Here is a 15,787-nt window from a genome sequence, read left to right as displayed (position 1 = left end):
TTAGTACAATAATTTACACGCTTCCGACCCTATTGGAACAACACCAGATTCATGACTAGTTGTAGATTCAACTAACCAAATAACAAAAACATTGAAGACCGTCATAACTGACAAAGTAAACCACATCACGTTGGTGAAAGGCATCATGAATGAAAAAACTTGGTTCAGTTCAAGGTCTTCCTTCCTCAATTGATCTGAGCCTTTTTCAAAATATGGAGATGATAGTTCTACATACTGGTCTGTCACCATTCTTTGGTAATCCCTAATTACTGGTAAGCCAACGGCTGCATCATAATCCTTCAATACATAAAATAAAAAATAAAAAAAATTGAAATTGAAATTTCAGCCAGTCAACAGATATTTTATAATAGCTACTTACTTTACTGTAAGTTTCAAGATTCAGATATTCAAAATTGTAAAGCAAAGGGAATAGATTATAAGGAACAAAAATTAACCTTGCGTGAAACTTCATTCAGCGATTCATCAATAGAAGCACCACAAAGTCGAATCATTTTATTTTTCCTTGTGGTGTCTGTTGCCATTATTGCAGTAGCTTTCTTAAAAATATCAATCCAAAACCCTGTTAATTGTGTATTCTTGTGGTTCTTCTCGTCAGGGCTTATGCTAACAAACTCGCTGAGATTCGATCTTACTGGAGCAGAAATGCCTAACTCTGTATAATAGTGAACCGGCTTGGATGTCGAAAACGATAAAGTTGCAGCCATTTCAATGATCCCTCCTGCATTTGGCGTTGGATTGCGGCTGTTCAAATCAAAAGCAACAATGTCTAAGTCACTAATTCTGTCACACTGCCCATAGACAACCGTTCCAGGCTTTAACCACAGGTAGCCGCCGATTAGACTAGCAAGTTCGCTAGCAATTCCATACTTATGTCGAGACATGTAACTGGTTGAAGATTCGTTTCCCGTTGTTGCTTTACCTTTTGCAGGCAGCGCACAAAGTACGTTGGCCTTGACTCTCCTCGTAAACAGATTGGTTTCTGCAGAGAATGTAGTTTCATAATTTGTGACAGTACATAGAATTGGCAACCTGTGTGATGTTAGATTTTTTATCGCTCCGTAATTCTGATAATGATCTGCAATATTATAAACAACAGCTACTTAATTATCGATCATGAAACAAGGAGATTACATCAAATGTTTTTGAATCACTTTACCTTCGATATCTATGGGTTTAAATTTCCCATGCGAATGGTTGAATTGTAGTTGGATTTGGTGTGCATCTCCAACAGTGTTACATTTTGATGACAGTAATAATAATAGCAAAGCAAAAGCAAAAAGCTTGGCAAAGATGCTACTCGTTTCATCCAACATGCCTCTAATGAGTATAGTTGTTGCTCCTATTTCTCCTTGAAAATTGAATCTGAGTAATCTCCATTGGTTTGAGCTTGCAGGGAAGGACAAGATAATATTTTTAATTTTGGATCAACAGTTGGACTTTTCTTGGCATGTTTTCACATTGTTGACCACCCCTAATTGTCTTACTCTCTTCATTGGAAAGCTCCTAGTAATTGTGTTAAGGCTATGTTGTATGGGAAAAATGTGCACCTTATGCATGATTGTTGGAGTTTGACCCAATTAAATAATGAATAAGTAAAAAATAGTCAGAAACAGATTCGTACAAAATTAAACTTAAGTCGACAATTCTAGGATAGAAGTTACTTTAGAACAAAATAGTAAGACTTTCTAAAGATGCGATTTGAACCCCCAACCCCAAACATATACACAAAGCACATAGCCAAAAATACAGAGAATAAATTATTATCGAGTTCCACAATTAAACATTCAGATTTTTGGGGTGTTACACGATTCCCATGCTTCAATATCACAATACCCTTATCCTTGCTGATTTTTCGCTCAATTTCGTGCCACCATCGAGTTTCTACAATACTCAATCGATTGTTAGGGTCCAAATGACACATTTGACTAATTTAGGTCTCAAAATGAGAAAAAAAATCAATTAACACTGATTAGAATGCAAGAACTAAAATTAAGCTAAAACTACGAAAAAGACTTTGAAATTTCTCGATAATAAGCTCTGTAGGTGTAACGAGGAGCCTAATTTGACATATCAAATTATGATAGATCAATGCTAATGGCCAAGTCAGTAACATGATTATTCTTAATATTTTAAAAGAAATCATGCTAATTCCTATCACAAATATACTTGAATCCAATAATAACCATTCTAGAGATGCTTTTGGTTGATGTTATGTAACGTTTTACTATTGTTGTTAGAATAAGACAGTATTAGTTTGAAATAAGATGTTGTATCAGTTGATTCATAACTTGATCGAATCAGATTAAAAAAATCAATTGAATTGTCGGCCGAACATTTTGATACTAAATCTTTGATGCAAAGATTGAAGAATTTTTTTAACAAGTTTTGAACTCATCTATAAGGGTAAAAACTTGATTAAACAAATCACAATGTTTGCATAAAACTCACCAATTATCCCATTCTATTGCATCCTCTGTTACGCCACGAGATGGAGTATGACACGACCAGATCATCTTAGTACAATACTCAATAATTTAAGTATTGTCTTAAGATGATATAAAGGGAAATACGACAGCGTCGAAAATACTCTCAAGATTAAAGGGAGACTTTGTTATCCTTCCACACATATCACTAACAATATATATTTCTATTAAGGATATAAATAAGAGTTCAACCCAATAGTGAAACTATGAGCTAACTATTATAACCCATTAGTGGAGCCAATGCCAACTATTATCACTCGTTAGTAGGGCATGTGCTAACCATTATAGCTCATTAGTTGGGCCTAAACTAACTACTATAACCCATTAGTAAGGTCAACGGTAACTTCCATTTGTCAATCAAATACGAAGCATTAAACTCATTTGTCTATATTACTTCTATATAAATTACCAGTCCAATAAAACCATAAGGTTATACTTACCTCTTTCCTTTCATAGCCTTAACTCTTCTCCAAAAGTTACTAAACATGTCCAAGATTATCTTAATATAACATAATTTAAACAATGCTTTTAGAAACCAATTATGAAAGTGAATAAAAAATATATCTTTCGAAAGATTACAACTCGAGTTATAAAACATGAAATCGAGAAACACTTAAAGCGAAAGAATCTAGAATTTATAACTTTTTAACCATATAAAGGAATTGTTGGTATTTGTGTAACACCCTTAAAATTTTTATATATTGAAAGTAGTAATAAATTGAGATTGTGTATAATTGATTTCTCGATAAAGTGAAAGAAGAATGTTGTGATATATTAATTTAAGATAGGGACTAATTCGTAAAGATGTGAAAAGTTTTGGGATTCAAGTATGATAATCCAAAATTTGAAGAATTGAAGTAAAAAATGAGAAAATCGAAGGACCAAAAGAGAAAATAACCCAACTTATTATGACAAGGAATTGGTATGCAAGACCAAATTGAATAAGTAGAAAAATACAATGGACTAAATCACAATTTTATCTAAAGTGAGAAGTGATTCAAGGATGAAATTTTGAAGAAACATGAAAGGTAAAATGTTCATTACTCAAAATAAATAATTATATGGTGTAATAATTAAAGAAGAAAAGTGTTGAAATATGATTGAAAGATTATTTTATTATTAATTTATTATAAGATATTTTATATTAAATTGTATTATTTTATTGAAAGATATTTGCACGGAAACATGAAGAAAAGTCCTCATGCTTCCAACGTCACTTATATATGTGAGACACTTTTCATAAAACCCCACTTTTCTCTCAAATTCCTTGAAATTTTTCATAGTTACCCAAAAGGAGAAATGATGTAGACATATTAGAGAGTTAGATGACCATCTTAGAAGCAATAAATGAGAAAATAGAATTAATGAAAGTTGAAAAAAAAGGCATGAAAGTGAGAAAATAATACAGGAGAAGCAAAGACAAGGAAGCTCTTATGAGAAAAAGGTGAGTATTCATGCTATCCTTATTTATTAGAAAAAGGTGAGTATTCATGCTATCCTTATTTATATTTCAAAGATTTAATTTAATATATGATAATGATTGACTGTATATGTGTGAATTTAATTGAAGTAGTAGTGATGAAAAGTAAACAAAATAAGTTATGTGGAACTAAATGTTGAAATGAGAATATAAATGAAATGAGATGAGATAGTGATGAAATAAAAAGCGAAAGTGTGATGGTATACATAATTAAGTGATTTTGAATAAAAATTTAATAGTTGATAAGTAAAATAGATGTTAATTATTGGTATAAGTGATACAAATCAAAATAAGTGAATATATTCAACAAAACAGTTTTAGACAGTAGCAGTAGTTCAATTTTAGAAATTCACCAAAAATTGTAGATTTCGATTTAGGGGTTAAATTAAATATTTAATTAAATCTTATTGAGTCTAGTTTTGCACAAAAGAAATGATGTAAGTAATGAAATTGTAAGTTATGAGATATATGATTTTTTGTGAGACAAAGTTAGGATAATTTCGAGTTCCCTGTTCTGACTTTGAAAATTTATTAAAAATTGTACAAAAAAAATTTAGGAGATTAAATTTATATGCCTAAAATATTGATGAGTCTATTTTCAATGGAAATGAACAGAAACATAATATGAATCTTGTACTGAAAGATAATAATTTTTAGTGGAGAAGGGTAGAAACTACCTAGCAACAAAACAGGGGAAAATTAAAAAAATTTAATGTATTAATTGACTTATGTGAAAATTCTGAAATTTTTATGGTAAAAAGGTCATTGAGTCTAGATTCAAAAATAATAAGCAGATTTTAATTTGAAACACTGTAGGCTAAGATATAAATAATTTAGTGATTGTTACTTAAGTGGACAACTTTGTTAAAATTATGTAATTAGTAAAAATTGAAATTAATATTGCATATACACATACAATACTAAAAGCCATAAATTCTTGTATGAGTACATGTACATAATGATGATGAATGGAGAGGAGAGGAAAAATAGTAGAAGAGTGTAATGCTAAGAAATTAATATAAGTCATAGAATTTCTAATAATAATAGTTTAAGTGAATTGTTAAGAGATTAAATGAATAATTGTAATATGGTGTATTGATGAATTTATTTGTAAAATTTGATAGTTGTGTTAATCTTATAAATTTGATTTAGAAACATATGGCATTGAAATTGGAAATAGTTACATGGGAATGATATGTATATGAAATTGGTAGAATTATGGTATATAAATTTGATTGTAAGTGATAAGAAATGATAAAAAGGAAATCAATTGGGCACAGAATTGATGTCATGACAAAAGGTTCACCATGTTGCGACGAGCGAAGATAGTGAGTGACGTCAAAACAAGGAACCGCCAACGTTGCGACGAGGGCTCGGGATTTTGAAAACTTTTTAATTTAGTCCCTATTTAATTATAAACTATTTCAAGACCTATCGAAAGCTCGAATTGAATTTAGAAATACTTTTAAATTGAGTTGTAAAAGTTATTTGGTCTTAGTAGTGAGATTAAAATGATGAAATGAATTTAATTTAATAATAATTGCTTCGGCAATGGATGTAACACATTGGCACCATGACCTGACGATCAGGTGGGGTATGAGGGTGTTACAATTTAGTACAGTATCAATTTACTTTTTTTATTCCACAAGCAGCCTTATAAATTTGTCATGGGTCTTTGTTTTTAAAATATTTTATTATACCCCTATAGAACACTTGTCAACACCTCGCCCTACTTATGGAGTCTAAAAACTCTACTGGCAATGTGCCAAATACTTTCATAAATCAAACAAGTCCATATACCTAGAAAATAATAATACAAAAATTTTGTTACTATTAGACAATATGCAACCAAAACAAAATTTCCATTCTCTCTCATCATACATGAACAAAATCATTCTCTATAATCATATATAATCTCTTATAGTTAGTAGCAGAACAAAGTTCAAGATGGTTGTGGCAATGATAAAACATGAGAAATTTCTAGACTATATGATTCCTTTCTGTGAAAATTAAACATCGATAATGACAATGAATAGTAAAGAAAAAGAAAAAAAGAGAAAAGAACATACAGAATTTTACATGGAAACCCTTTAAATATAACTGTATGGTTGGAGATAGAGTTGTCTATGGGTTGGGCCACTCGTTCAAGTCCTAAGGTTTGCCCAAAAAATGAGATAGTTTGAGTAAAAATATAGACCCGAAAAATGGGTTTAGACAAAAAAAAATGAGGTCCACGTTCTAAACGGGTCAAGCTTCGAGTAAGAGTTTTTTAGCCCAGGCTTGGCCCGAAAGTATCAATACCCTTAACAAAGCATCAGCACCTTTCACAAAAGTATTGTTACCCTACCTAGTATCAATATCAATACCGTTTTAAGATTCGATGTTTTGAAAATTAAAAAAAAAATTGCCTAAGTATCAATATTGTCCCTAAGGTATCGATACCTCATAGTAAGTGTCGATACATTCTCTATTGCATCGATACTCTAGGTTTTAATACAGGTAGGTTCGAGTTTAACATTTATAATCAGGGCCGAACTTGGGTAAAATTTTGGGCTCATTTTTCGGGTCGGGCCTATCAATTGGGCCTAAAATTTTGTTAGGGCCTGACCCATAGACAACTATGGTTTGAGGCCTACAAAAATAAATTCTTAGTCAATAATAAACTTGTAGATGGTAGTAAGTAGGATCAAATCCAAGACATTAGTGATAATTCTATTTCTTTAATAAAACAAAAAATAAGGGGAATTTTAAAATTAAAACTAAATATATAATTATGTAAAAAGAGGTTACAAAATAAAATTTTAAAAATTCAATATAATGAGAGTCTCAAAAGTAATTTATTAGTTTTGATTTATTAGTTTGATCATCAATGAAAAAAAAATTTATTATTTTTTAATAAATTAGTTATAGTTACCGATATTGCACCTAATAACCGATTTCTTTTTACATTATCAATAATTAAAAGGAAGTTTGCTGAAATTATTCCTTTTATGAATAAACAATATTATAATTTCTTCATTCAAAAAAAATTCTATAAATTTGTGCATAGGGATTTAACTTATCGATAGCATTAAGAACAAAAAAGACCTAATTGTAACCAATAAACACACACAAGTAAAGCTCAGTTAGATTAAATCGCATCTCTACATAACATGAATTCCATAGGTAACTTATACCCAATTGTGCTATTCATCAAAAACATTAGAATTTGTTAAACAATTATGCATGAAGAGTACATAAATTTTAAGAGTGCTACCATTTGGACTTGCATAGATAACAAGTTTACACATTAGGTATTTTTATAAATCATTATCAATATTTTTATTATCATGGATGTTAGAGGTATAATGTATGTAATCTAAGTGTGCAATTAATCTTCTACTTTCATGACTATAATAATAATTTTATTAATAATATTAATTAAAACAACATATTAAAAATTTATTTTAGATATGATTCTATCAAAGTAAAAGTATTTCTCGGCATTAACAACAAACACATTGTTTATTTTAAATTTCAAAATAGAATTAATATTTAATGCATTTATAATATAAATAATTTATTTATATCGATTTTTTTAGAAATCAAAACAATAAAAATTAAATAGTAGTCTTAATTTATTTATATATTCACGTATAAGATGTAGTAAATATTAGTCCTATTTTTACATCTATGAGTGCCATTTACATTCGTGATGTTAGGAGTCGGTAACATATGTTTGGGAAGTGGAACCAATCCTTGCTAGCTGAAGTTTAATCTGATTTCCCCTCCCGTTTTGAGAAAACAGAGTAGTCAGTGCTACCCAAAGTTCTTTACCCATCAACATTCCTTGAATCACCTTCTCCCAACGTTTTCTCATTTGTTGAATAACCACTATTAACATTACAATTGCAGATGTCGTACCTGATAAAATAAACAAACCTGAACCACAAGAGTTAGGTGAGATAAAAAGGGTCTCTTCTATCTTAACTAATGGTTGAGGGTTCAATCATCGCCCTGAGTATGGAGTATTTTTAAAATTTGTAGCCAGTGTTTTGTAATACCCCTTAACCCCAAACTATCACCGGAATAGGGTTACGAGGCATTACCGAATTATACACTAGCATTTATACAAAATCGAGTCATAAATTTGCATTTCAAATCGGAACTTCTCAAATTACACTATAAAGTCCCTAATTTGGGTCTACGGGACCCAATACATGTTTTAGAAGTAATTTGAGATTAAACCGACAACTTTGGAAATTTTACCTTGAAGATGGGGGCACACGCCCGTGTAGCCTGGGACATGCCCGTGTGGCCAGCCTATGGGGTTCCCATGGTCGTGGGGCCAGGCCGTGGGCAGATCTGACTTGCACACACGACCATGGGAATAGCCCGTGTGACATAAACAGAGAGCCACATGGCCTGAGCACACGCCCATGTGACTTGGCCGTGTGAAAACATGATTTTTGACCAGTTCTAAGCTATTTTTACATGCTAATAATTCATGCCCAAACATTTACTAATAGTTCTTAAATCAAATATCATTCATTATGCCATTCAAACTTAGCAAATATTCATTCATTCACTTCAATACCTCTTAAAGATTATGTACCACAATTCATATCAAAATTATACTACATTATCATACTAGTCAAACTGATGTAAGTTTAACTTTCAAAATATGCATATTTCACACTAAATGTTTCAACATATTTCATGTTCATTCTTATCATTTACAAAATAAAATCTATCAGTCTAGGTACATGCCATTTTACCAAAAGAAAAGTACTTCACCACTTTGAGTTCGGGATTGGCTTGGATGCTGAGTCCTTAACTTTCTTTCATACCTAACCTGCGCACGGAAACAAACCATACGCTGAGTATGCACTCAGTGGTATTTCTATAAACTAATACTTAAACAATAATAAGCTATGTATATACATTGTAACTTAAACTTTACTTTCATAATCTTAATAGCTTCACCCCTTACATTCATTTTACATATATTTCCTGTAGTTAACTAATTCATATATAAATATTTATATTTCATATCATTCAATAACTTAAACATTCGTAAATCAGTCACAGTCACTTAATCAATATCAGACAGTCTTCAGTACTTTCATTTGCCCCTATTAACATAACTTGGACCTAAACGGATACACGGATCCAACCCACACACCGGGGATAATATACAATGTTTCATCGGCTGAAACCAGAATACACAGTAGGGTAACAGTAACAGTCATAGTCAAGTACAAAGTACCTCTTCAGAACAAATCCTGAACAGTCAAAGTAGTCGACACATATAGTGTCTCATCGACACACAGTCAGAATATCCCTGAACACTTCCAATCCTATGGCATGTCAATTGTATCCGACTAGCCTGACACTGTTAATAGGGTATTCTAATCGTTTCATTTCCATACAGAAGTAGTAACAGTTTCCATCATACCATTCATTATACATTCTAATTATTAAAAATAACAATTACATTGTATTAAAACATTAAACATAGTTTATAGAAATACAAACCGAAATTCTCGAGTTTATTCGATATCCTCGTTCATTTTTTCTTTCCCCTTTTTCGATGACGTTTCCGGTGCTACATTGGCTACATAAAATTTAACATTTAAAATTATCAATGTATGTTATTTAATAACACACTCTTTTATTTCCATATAACTTTTACTATATTTCCAATTAGGTCCTTCCACCATAACCATTCTTTTTCTTCAAATAACCTTATAGTTTTCATTTTATACCTACTTTAACCAAGTTTCAACTCTTAATATTCAATATAAAACATCAATTCTATAATTTAAACAATTTAATCCCTACTATAACAAAACTTATGTCTCTCTCTACAATTTAATCCTTTAACCACTTCTAACTTAAATATCCATCAAAATACACTTAATTTCTTCCATTTATTCAACTTAATCAACATCTAAAAACTCAATAACTTTTTAAATTTCAACATAACTCAAATAGTATTTCTTCCTAGGATTCCATAGACACCAAAATTACAAGAAAATGGATTAAATTGACTTACCAATCAAGTTTGAAATCTCAAAACCCTAAATTTTTCTTTTCTTTTTCTTTCCCTTTTTCCTTCATTCTTTCTCTGCTATTCGTGCCTTTCTTTTTCTTTTCCTTTATGTTTTATTTCTTTATTTTCTTTATTCAATATATTATTGTCGAAACCAATTTTTTGATTTGATTTTAAAAAAAACGGGGATTGACTTTTTAAAACAAATTGTGGAGTCGCCACCAATCTTTTCGTTTAGGTGTGATTAGATCACCTAATAAAACATTTTATAAAATCAATTTTGGTCTACAAAAAACAAAGTGGGTTCGGGAGCTGGTTACACATGAGGAAGGGTTAGCAACCTCACTACTCCCAAAATTGGTACCGAATTGATTAAGTGTTACCCTTATGTCTAAAATTAAAAAAAAATGAAAGATGGTTCATTTTTTAAAACATTTGTGTGGTCCAAGTTGGTCATCAAAATTCTCTCGTTTCAAAGATATATAGCATCACATCCAGCACGATTGGATAAGATTCTTCATACCTTTGAAAATACGATTGATTTTTGACCCACAAAAGCTTATACGTTGAAAATTACAAAAGGATGTCCAATTATTTAGTCCAATGAAGAATCGAAGCCCAGCACGGTAGGGCACGATTCTTCAAATTTCCAAATATTGAACATTGCTTTATTTTAGAAAAATTGTAAACTAGCTCAAAACACATTTATTTGATTTGAACTAAACAAGAGAAATAATGAACATGGGATAACATGTACAACTAAAGTACAAAACTTGGTGAATAAAGATAATATAACCTAAAGAAACCAATTAATCTAACAATAATTAATCCTCAAAAAATATAACCAAACTCCTAAGCATGGATGAATAACAACTGATATAATAATACCAAAAAAAATGAATAAATAATATAAGATAATAATATAAAAATAATATGAAAGATAAAATGCAACACATAATATACAAAGCAATATGGATACTAAGGGCTAATATAATACAAAACAATTCAAAAACTATATGAAAAATTTATAAATGAATAATGCATGCTAGGATTTGAAATGATTTGCATATATGAAAATAAAACTAAGAATATGAAAATGAATATTAAAATAAATATTGTGAAAGAAGAAATTTGGAGCAAATAACATACAAAGATATTTTAAAAACAAAACATATCTATTTAAAGGTGATAATATACATGCAATGATAAAAAAAATCAATGTAAACAATATATAATGAAGATATAATAAAATAAAGTAAAATATACATGAAGAAATAACAAACCAATATATAGTAAAACAATATATACATGTAATTAAGGATCTTAAATAACAAAGAAATAATAAAATATGTTTTTTAAAGAATAAACAATAAATTTAAAAGGAAATACAAATAAACAGATTTAAAAGAAATTATATATATATAATAACATAGAATTAATAATGTTTATAAAATAAAGCTAATTTTAATATAAATTATATATATTAATATAAAGGTAATTTAAATTAAAGATTATACCAAAATTTAAAATAATATGATAAAAAGAGAATTTTAAAATAATAATTTTATAATTAAAAAAACGAAGTAAACTTATCCAAGTAACTCCAAAGGTATATAAATAAAATTTAAAAGATAAATGCTCAAATGAATAAAAAATAATGAATTATATAAATTGAAATAAAAACTTAATTGAAATAAAATCAAATTAAAAGGTATAATTAATAAATAAAATAAACCATTAAGATAGAAATAAAGACCAAAGTGCAATGCGCGTGAATGTGCAAGGATAAAAAACGCAATTATTCTAGGTTTCTGAACGCATAATGTAAACATGGATCAAATCAAAACAATGCATAAGTTTTAGGAAAGAATTAAAAAGCAAAAGAAACATAAATGGGGCTCAATCAGATGACAGCAAAACGAGGAGGGACTAAATGCGCAATTCACCCCAAAACAATTAAGCACGCTTAATTAAACCCTAAAAAACTTTGAATGGCACTCTGCCACTTTCCACAGCAAATGAAGGAAATCCTTCCCTATATCTATCTTCATTTGGCCGACTAAGAAATCAAAACCCTAACCTCTCTTGATTTTCCCTCAACCGATCCTAACACCCCTCTCTTAAGCACCGATCTGCCTCTATCAATGGTGACAAACAGATTTGGGCCTCGAAGGACGACAATCTCGACCACGAGATTCCTTCTACGCTTCGATTTCAACGAAGAAGACGGAATCTCTTAGCACATCCGCAAGGTAAATCTCTTATTTTCTCTTTGTTTTCAAATGCAAAAGACTAATGGAATCGAAATAAAAAAGAAGAAATTAAAAATATTTGAATCCAAAATCACCTTTTCAATTTTGATTCCTTTTTTCAATCTCCCTCCCCCCGATTTAAAACCCAAAGTTCTAGAAAAAGCCTTTTAAAAGTAAAATCAAACAAACAACCCCTCGATTCCCTTCTCCAATCTCAAAAAGGTAACTTTTTTTTATGTTTTCTTTGAATATCTATACATATATGTGCTATATTCGAAAATAAACTTGCAAAGGAAATGGAAAACAAAACCAAAAGACCACCTTGATTCCCCTTTTTTTGTATTGATTTCCTTGTATGCGTAAAAAAAAGAGAGCCCAATACATTGATATTTCTTGGCTTTTTATAGCCACAACAAAAGCGAAAAATTACAAAGTTTCTGCTTGGTTTTTGTTCTTACTGCTGTGTCCGTCCTTTGCTTGTCTTATTTTACAGGTACGGAGGCAACGTGACGGGGTAGTTGGCGCGTACGGAGGCTATTGGTGGCGCAGCTGCTGCTAGGGCTAGGGTTTGCTGCAAACATGATTTAGGTTTTGGGCCCTTTTTGGGCTTAGGGTTTTATTAGTTTTGGGTTTTAAATTTGGGTTTGGGTTTGTAATGTTTTGGGTTTTAAATTTGGACATTTAATGGACTGTTAATATTTGGATTTTTTTGTTTATTTTTGCTTTTGTCTGATTTGGGCTTATTGGGCCCGGTCAAATTTGGGCATTTACAATTATAATTATATAATATAATATAATTTACATTATATTATTATTTACTTATATAATAAGTAAATACATATTTATACATATATTTGTACCAATTAAAATAACACATATGTATTTATACTTACCACACATTTGTCACCTTATGGTCTAGTTGCTAATTTAGTCCCTTGGCTTTCCTATAGTTTATAATTAAACCTTTACACTTTATTCAATTTAGTCCTTTCACTAAATTAACCTTAATTAAACTAGATTTACTTAATTAAAATCTAATTAATCTCTCACTTAAATTCGTAAATATTTCTAATAAATATTTACGAATCTAATTTTCAGAATCAAAGACCCGAAAGTTTACTTTTTCCGATAACCTAAAAATTAGGGTCATTACATGTTTACTATTTAATGGGCCTATAGAACGCAGAGACTTAGTCACTGGACTCGCTCCAGTGGATACTTGTAATACCCCATACCCGTACCTGAGACTGGAATAGGATACGAGGCATTACCGAGATTTTTAGAATAATTTCAATTAATTTATATTATTTAGTATTCATTTTCATGTTTCATGTAACATTCTTTTCATATATTCAATTTAAAATATCATATAAAATACGATACAATACTTAAATTTTCATATTTACACACTCATGCAGGATATACGAACTTACCTGACTAAATTGCAGAAATACCAAGATTTAGGGGCATATTGGTAATTTACCATATTCCCAAATTTCACCCAATCTTAAATTGATAATTTCATTCAATTTATTAATTTAGATAATAAAACAATTCATTCCCTTCAATTTAGTCATTTTTGACATTTTTACAAAATTACCCATAAAGTTTTACTTTTATTCAATTTAGTCCTTGAGCCTAAAACATACAAATTAGCCATGCTAGCTGAATATTCATACATATTTTTCCTCCTCCTCCTCTCCGTTCCACATCCTTAGTATAAACAACACACTTGTAGGTAACATTATCCATAATTTTCACTATCTACTTATGTGAATATTCAAGCTGTCCATCTGTGTCATAGTCACTAAATTATTTTTATCTTGAGCTACAGAACTCAAAATTAAGATCCGCTAATTTTCCCTGAAACTAGACTTATATACCTTCTTACCATAAAAATTTCATAATTTTTGGTTGGGCCAATTAATACAGTTTATTCATTAAAGTCTCCCTTGTTCTGCTGTCTGACAGTTCCCACCCTTCTTCACTAAAAATTAATTATCTTCTTGTACAGAATTCGAATGATGTCCTCGTTTATTTTTCTTGAAAATAGACTCATTCAGAATTCTAAACATATAAATTTAAGCCCCTAATTATTTTTATCCAATTTTGGATGATTTTCCAAAGTCAGAACAAGGGAACTCGAAATCATTCTGACCTTGTCTCACAAAAGTTATTGTATCTCATGATTTACAATTCCATTGCTTACATAATTTCTTTTATAAGAAACTAGACTCAATAAGTTTTAATTTAATATTTTATTCATCCTCTAATTCGATTTATATAATTTTTGGTGATTTTTCAAAGTTAGACTACTGCTGCTGTCTAAAACAGTCTTAGTGCAAAATGTTGATTTCCATTTTGCCCAAAATTTCACAATTCATATAATTCAGTCCTGGCTCAATTAACCCCTCAATTAAGATAATTTTCTCAATTAATACTTTTTCTAGACATTATAAGTTATTTCATAACTATTGAAATTCAGAATTTCCATCTGGAACTCTAACTTCAAACTCTTTTACAATTAGGTCCCAAACATTCACTTTCTATTCAATTCTTTCAATAAAATCAGCATATAAATAATTTAAAGCTCTAATTCCATGCCAAATCATCATATACTTCCAGAAAATATTCATAGAAACTTTCAATTTCTTTCATAGAATCAAAAACTAATGAATTCAACAAGTGGACCTAGTTGTAAAAGTCACAAAAACATAAAAATTTCAAGGAGAAAGCAAGAATTAAACTTACATGAAGCTAGAGTATGAAAACCAGCTTGAACCCTCCTCCATGGCTATTTTTCATCTGATGAATATGAAGAGAAAATGAAGAGAATTCTAGATATTCCAATTTAGTCCCATTTTTATTTAGCCAATTTTGGCAATTTTCCAATTTTGCCCTTATTTCATCCATTTCCTGATTTTTCTCAGCTATTGCCGCCAAAAATATCTCCTTTAGGATTATTTGCACTTTAGGTCCTTCCTCATTTGACAATTGAGCTATTTAATCCTTCTAGCAACTTTTACACCCTTTTCAATTTAGTCCTTTTTATTTAATTAACCACCCAAACGCCAAAATTTTCTAACTAAATTTTAATACTACCTCACCAACACTCCATAAATATTTCTAAAAATATTTATGGCTCGATTTATGAAGTCGAGGTCTCGATACTTCATTCTCGATCCAATTTACCTAATTAATTCTTTTAAATCACCAAATTCACTAATTCAAAAATGCTTTTATATTCGCATTTGAGTCATAGGTATTAATTTATTAAATTTTTAACTCTCTCGTCGGATTTGGTGATCTCAAATCTCTATTCCCGATACCATTGAAAATTAGGCTGTTATAATACTAGAGGGGCTCATGGGCTGAGTCGAGTCTATACAAAGTATTTAGCCTATACAAAGTATTTAGACCACTTTTCCAAGCTCAGGCCCAGTCCAAAAAATGGGCTTACTTTGTAACACCCCTTACCCGTATTCGTCGCCGGAATAGGATAGGAGGCATTACTGGA

General features: G+C 30.2%; 1 protein-coding gene and 2 long non-coding RNA genes across 3 annotated transcripts; 1 reads left to right on the top strand and 2 right to left on the bottom strand.

The window, feature by feature from the left end:
* On the bottom strand, positions 1-902 carry LOC121209588 (glutamate receptor 3.4-like). Its single transcript, XM_041080492.1, has 2 exons — positions 456-902; positions 1-297 (listed from the first exon to the last, which is right to left on the bottom strand). Exons 1-2 carry the CDS (start codon positions 900-902, stop codon positions 1-3), a joined length of 744 nt encoding a protein of 247 aa, XP_040936426.1.
* A 6,681-nt stretch (positions 903-7,583) lies between these two features.
* On the bottom strand, positions 7,584-9,873 carry LOC121209586 (uncharacterized). The gene is made up of 2 exons (XR_005904713.1): positions 9,502-9,873; positions 7,584-8,818 (listed from the first exon to the last, which is right to left on the bottom strand). It is a non-coding gene; the product is annotated as an uncharacterized lncRNA (long non-coding RNA).
* Positions 9,874-11,662: 1,789 nt separating this feature from the next.
* On the top strand, positions 11,663-13,076 carry LOC107931633 (uncharacterized). Its single transcript, XR_001693278.2, has 2 exons — positions 11,663-12,270; positions 12,764-13,076. It is a non-coding gene; the product is annotated as an uncharacterized lncRNA (long non-coding RNA).
* Positions 13,077-15,787: the final 2,711 nt, after the last annotated feature.

This window comes from Gossypium hirsutum, chromosome A02, assembly GCF_007990345.1.
Source record: "Gossypium hirsutum isolate 1008001.06 chromosome A02, Gossypium_hirsutum_v2.1, whole genome shotgun sequence".
Classification (NCBI taxonomy): domain Eukaryota; kingdom Viridiplantae; phylum Streptophyta; class Magnoliopsida; order Malvales; family Malvaceae; genus Gossypium; species Gossypium hirsutum.
The sequence above is the reverse complement of the archived record's forward strand: the minus strand, read 5'-3'. Positions and strand labels throughout refer to the sequence as shown.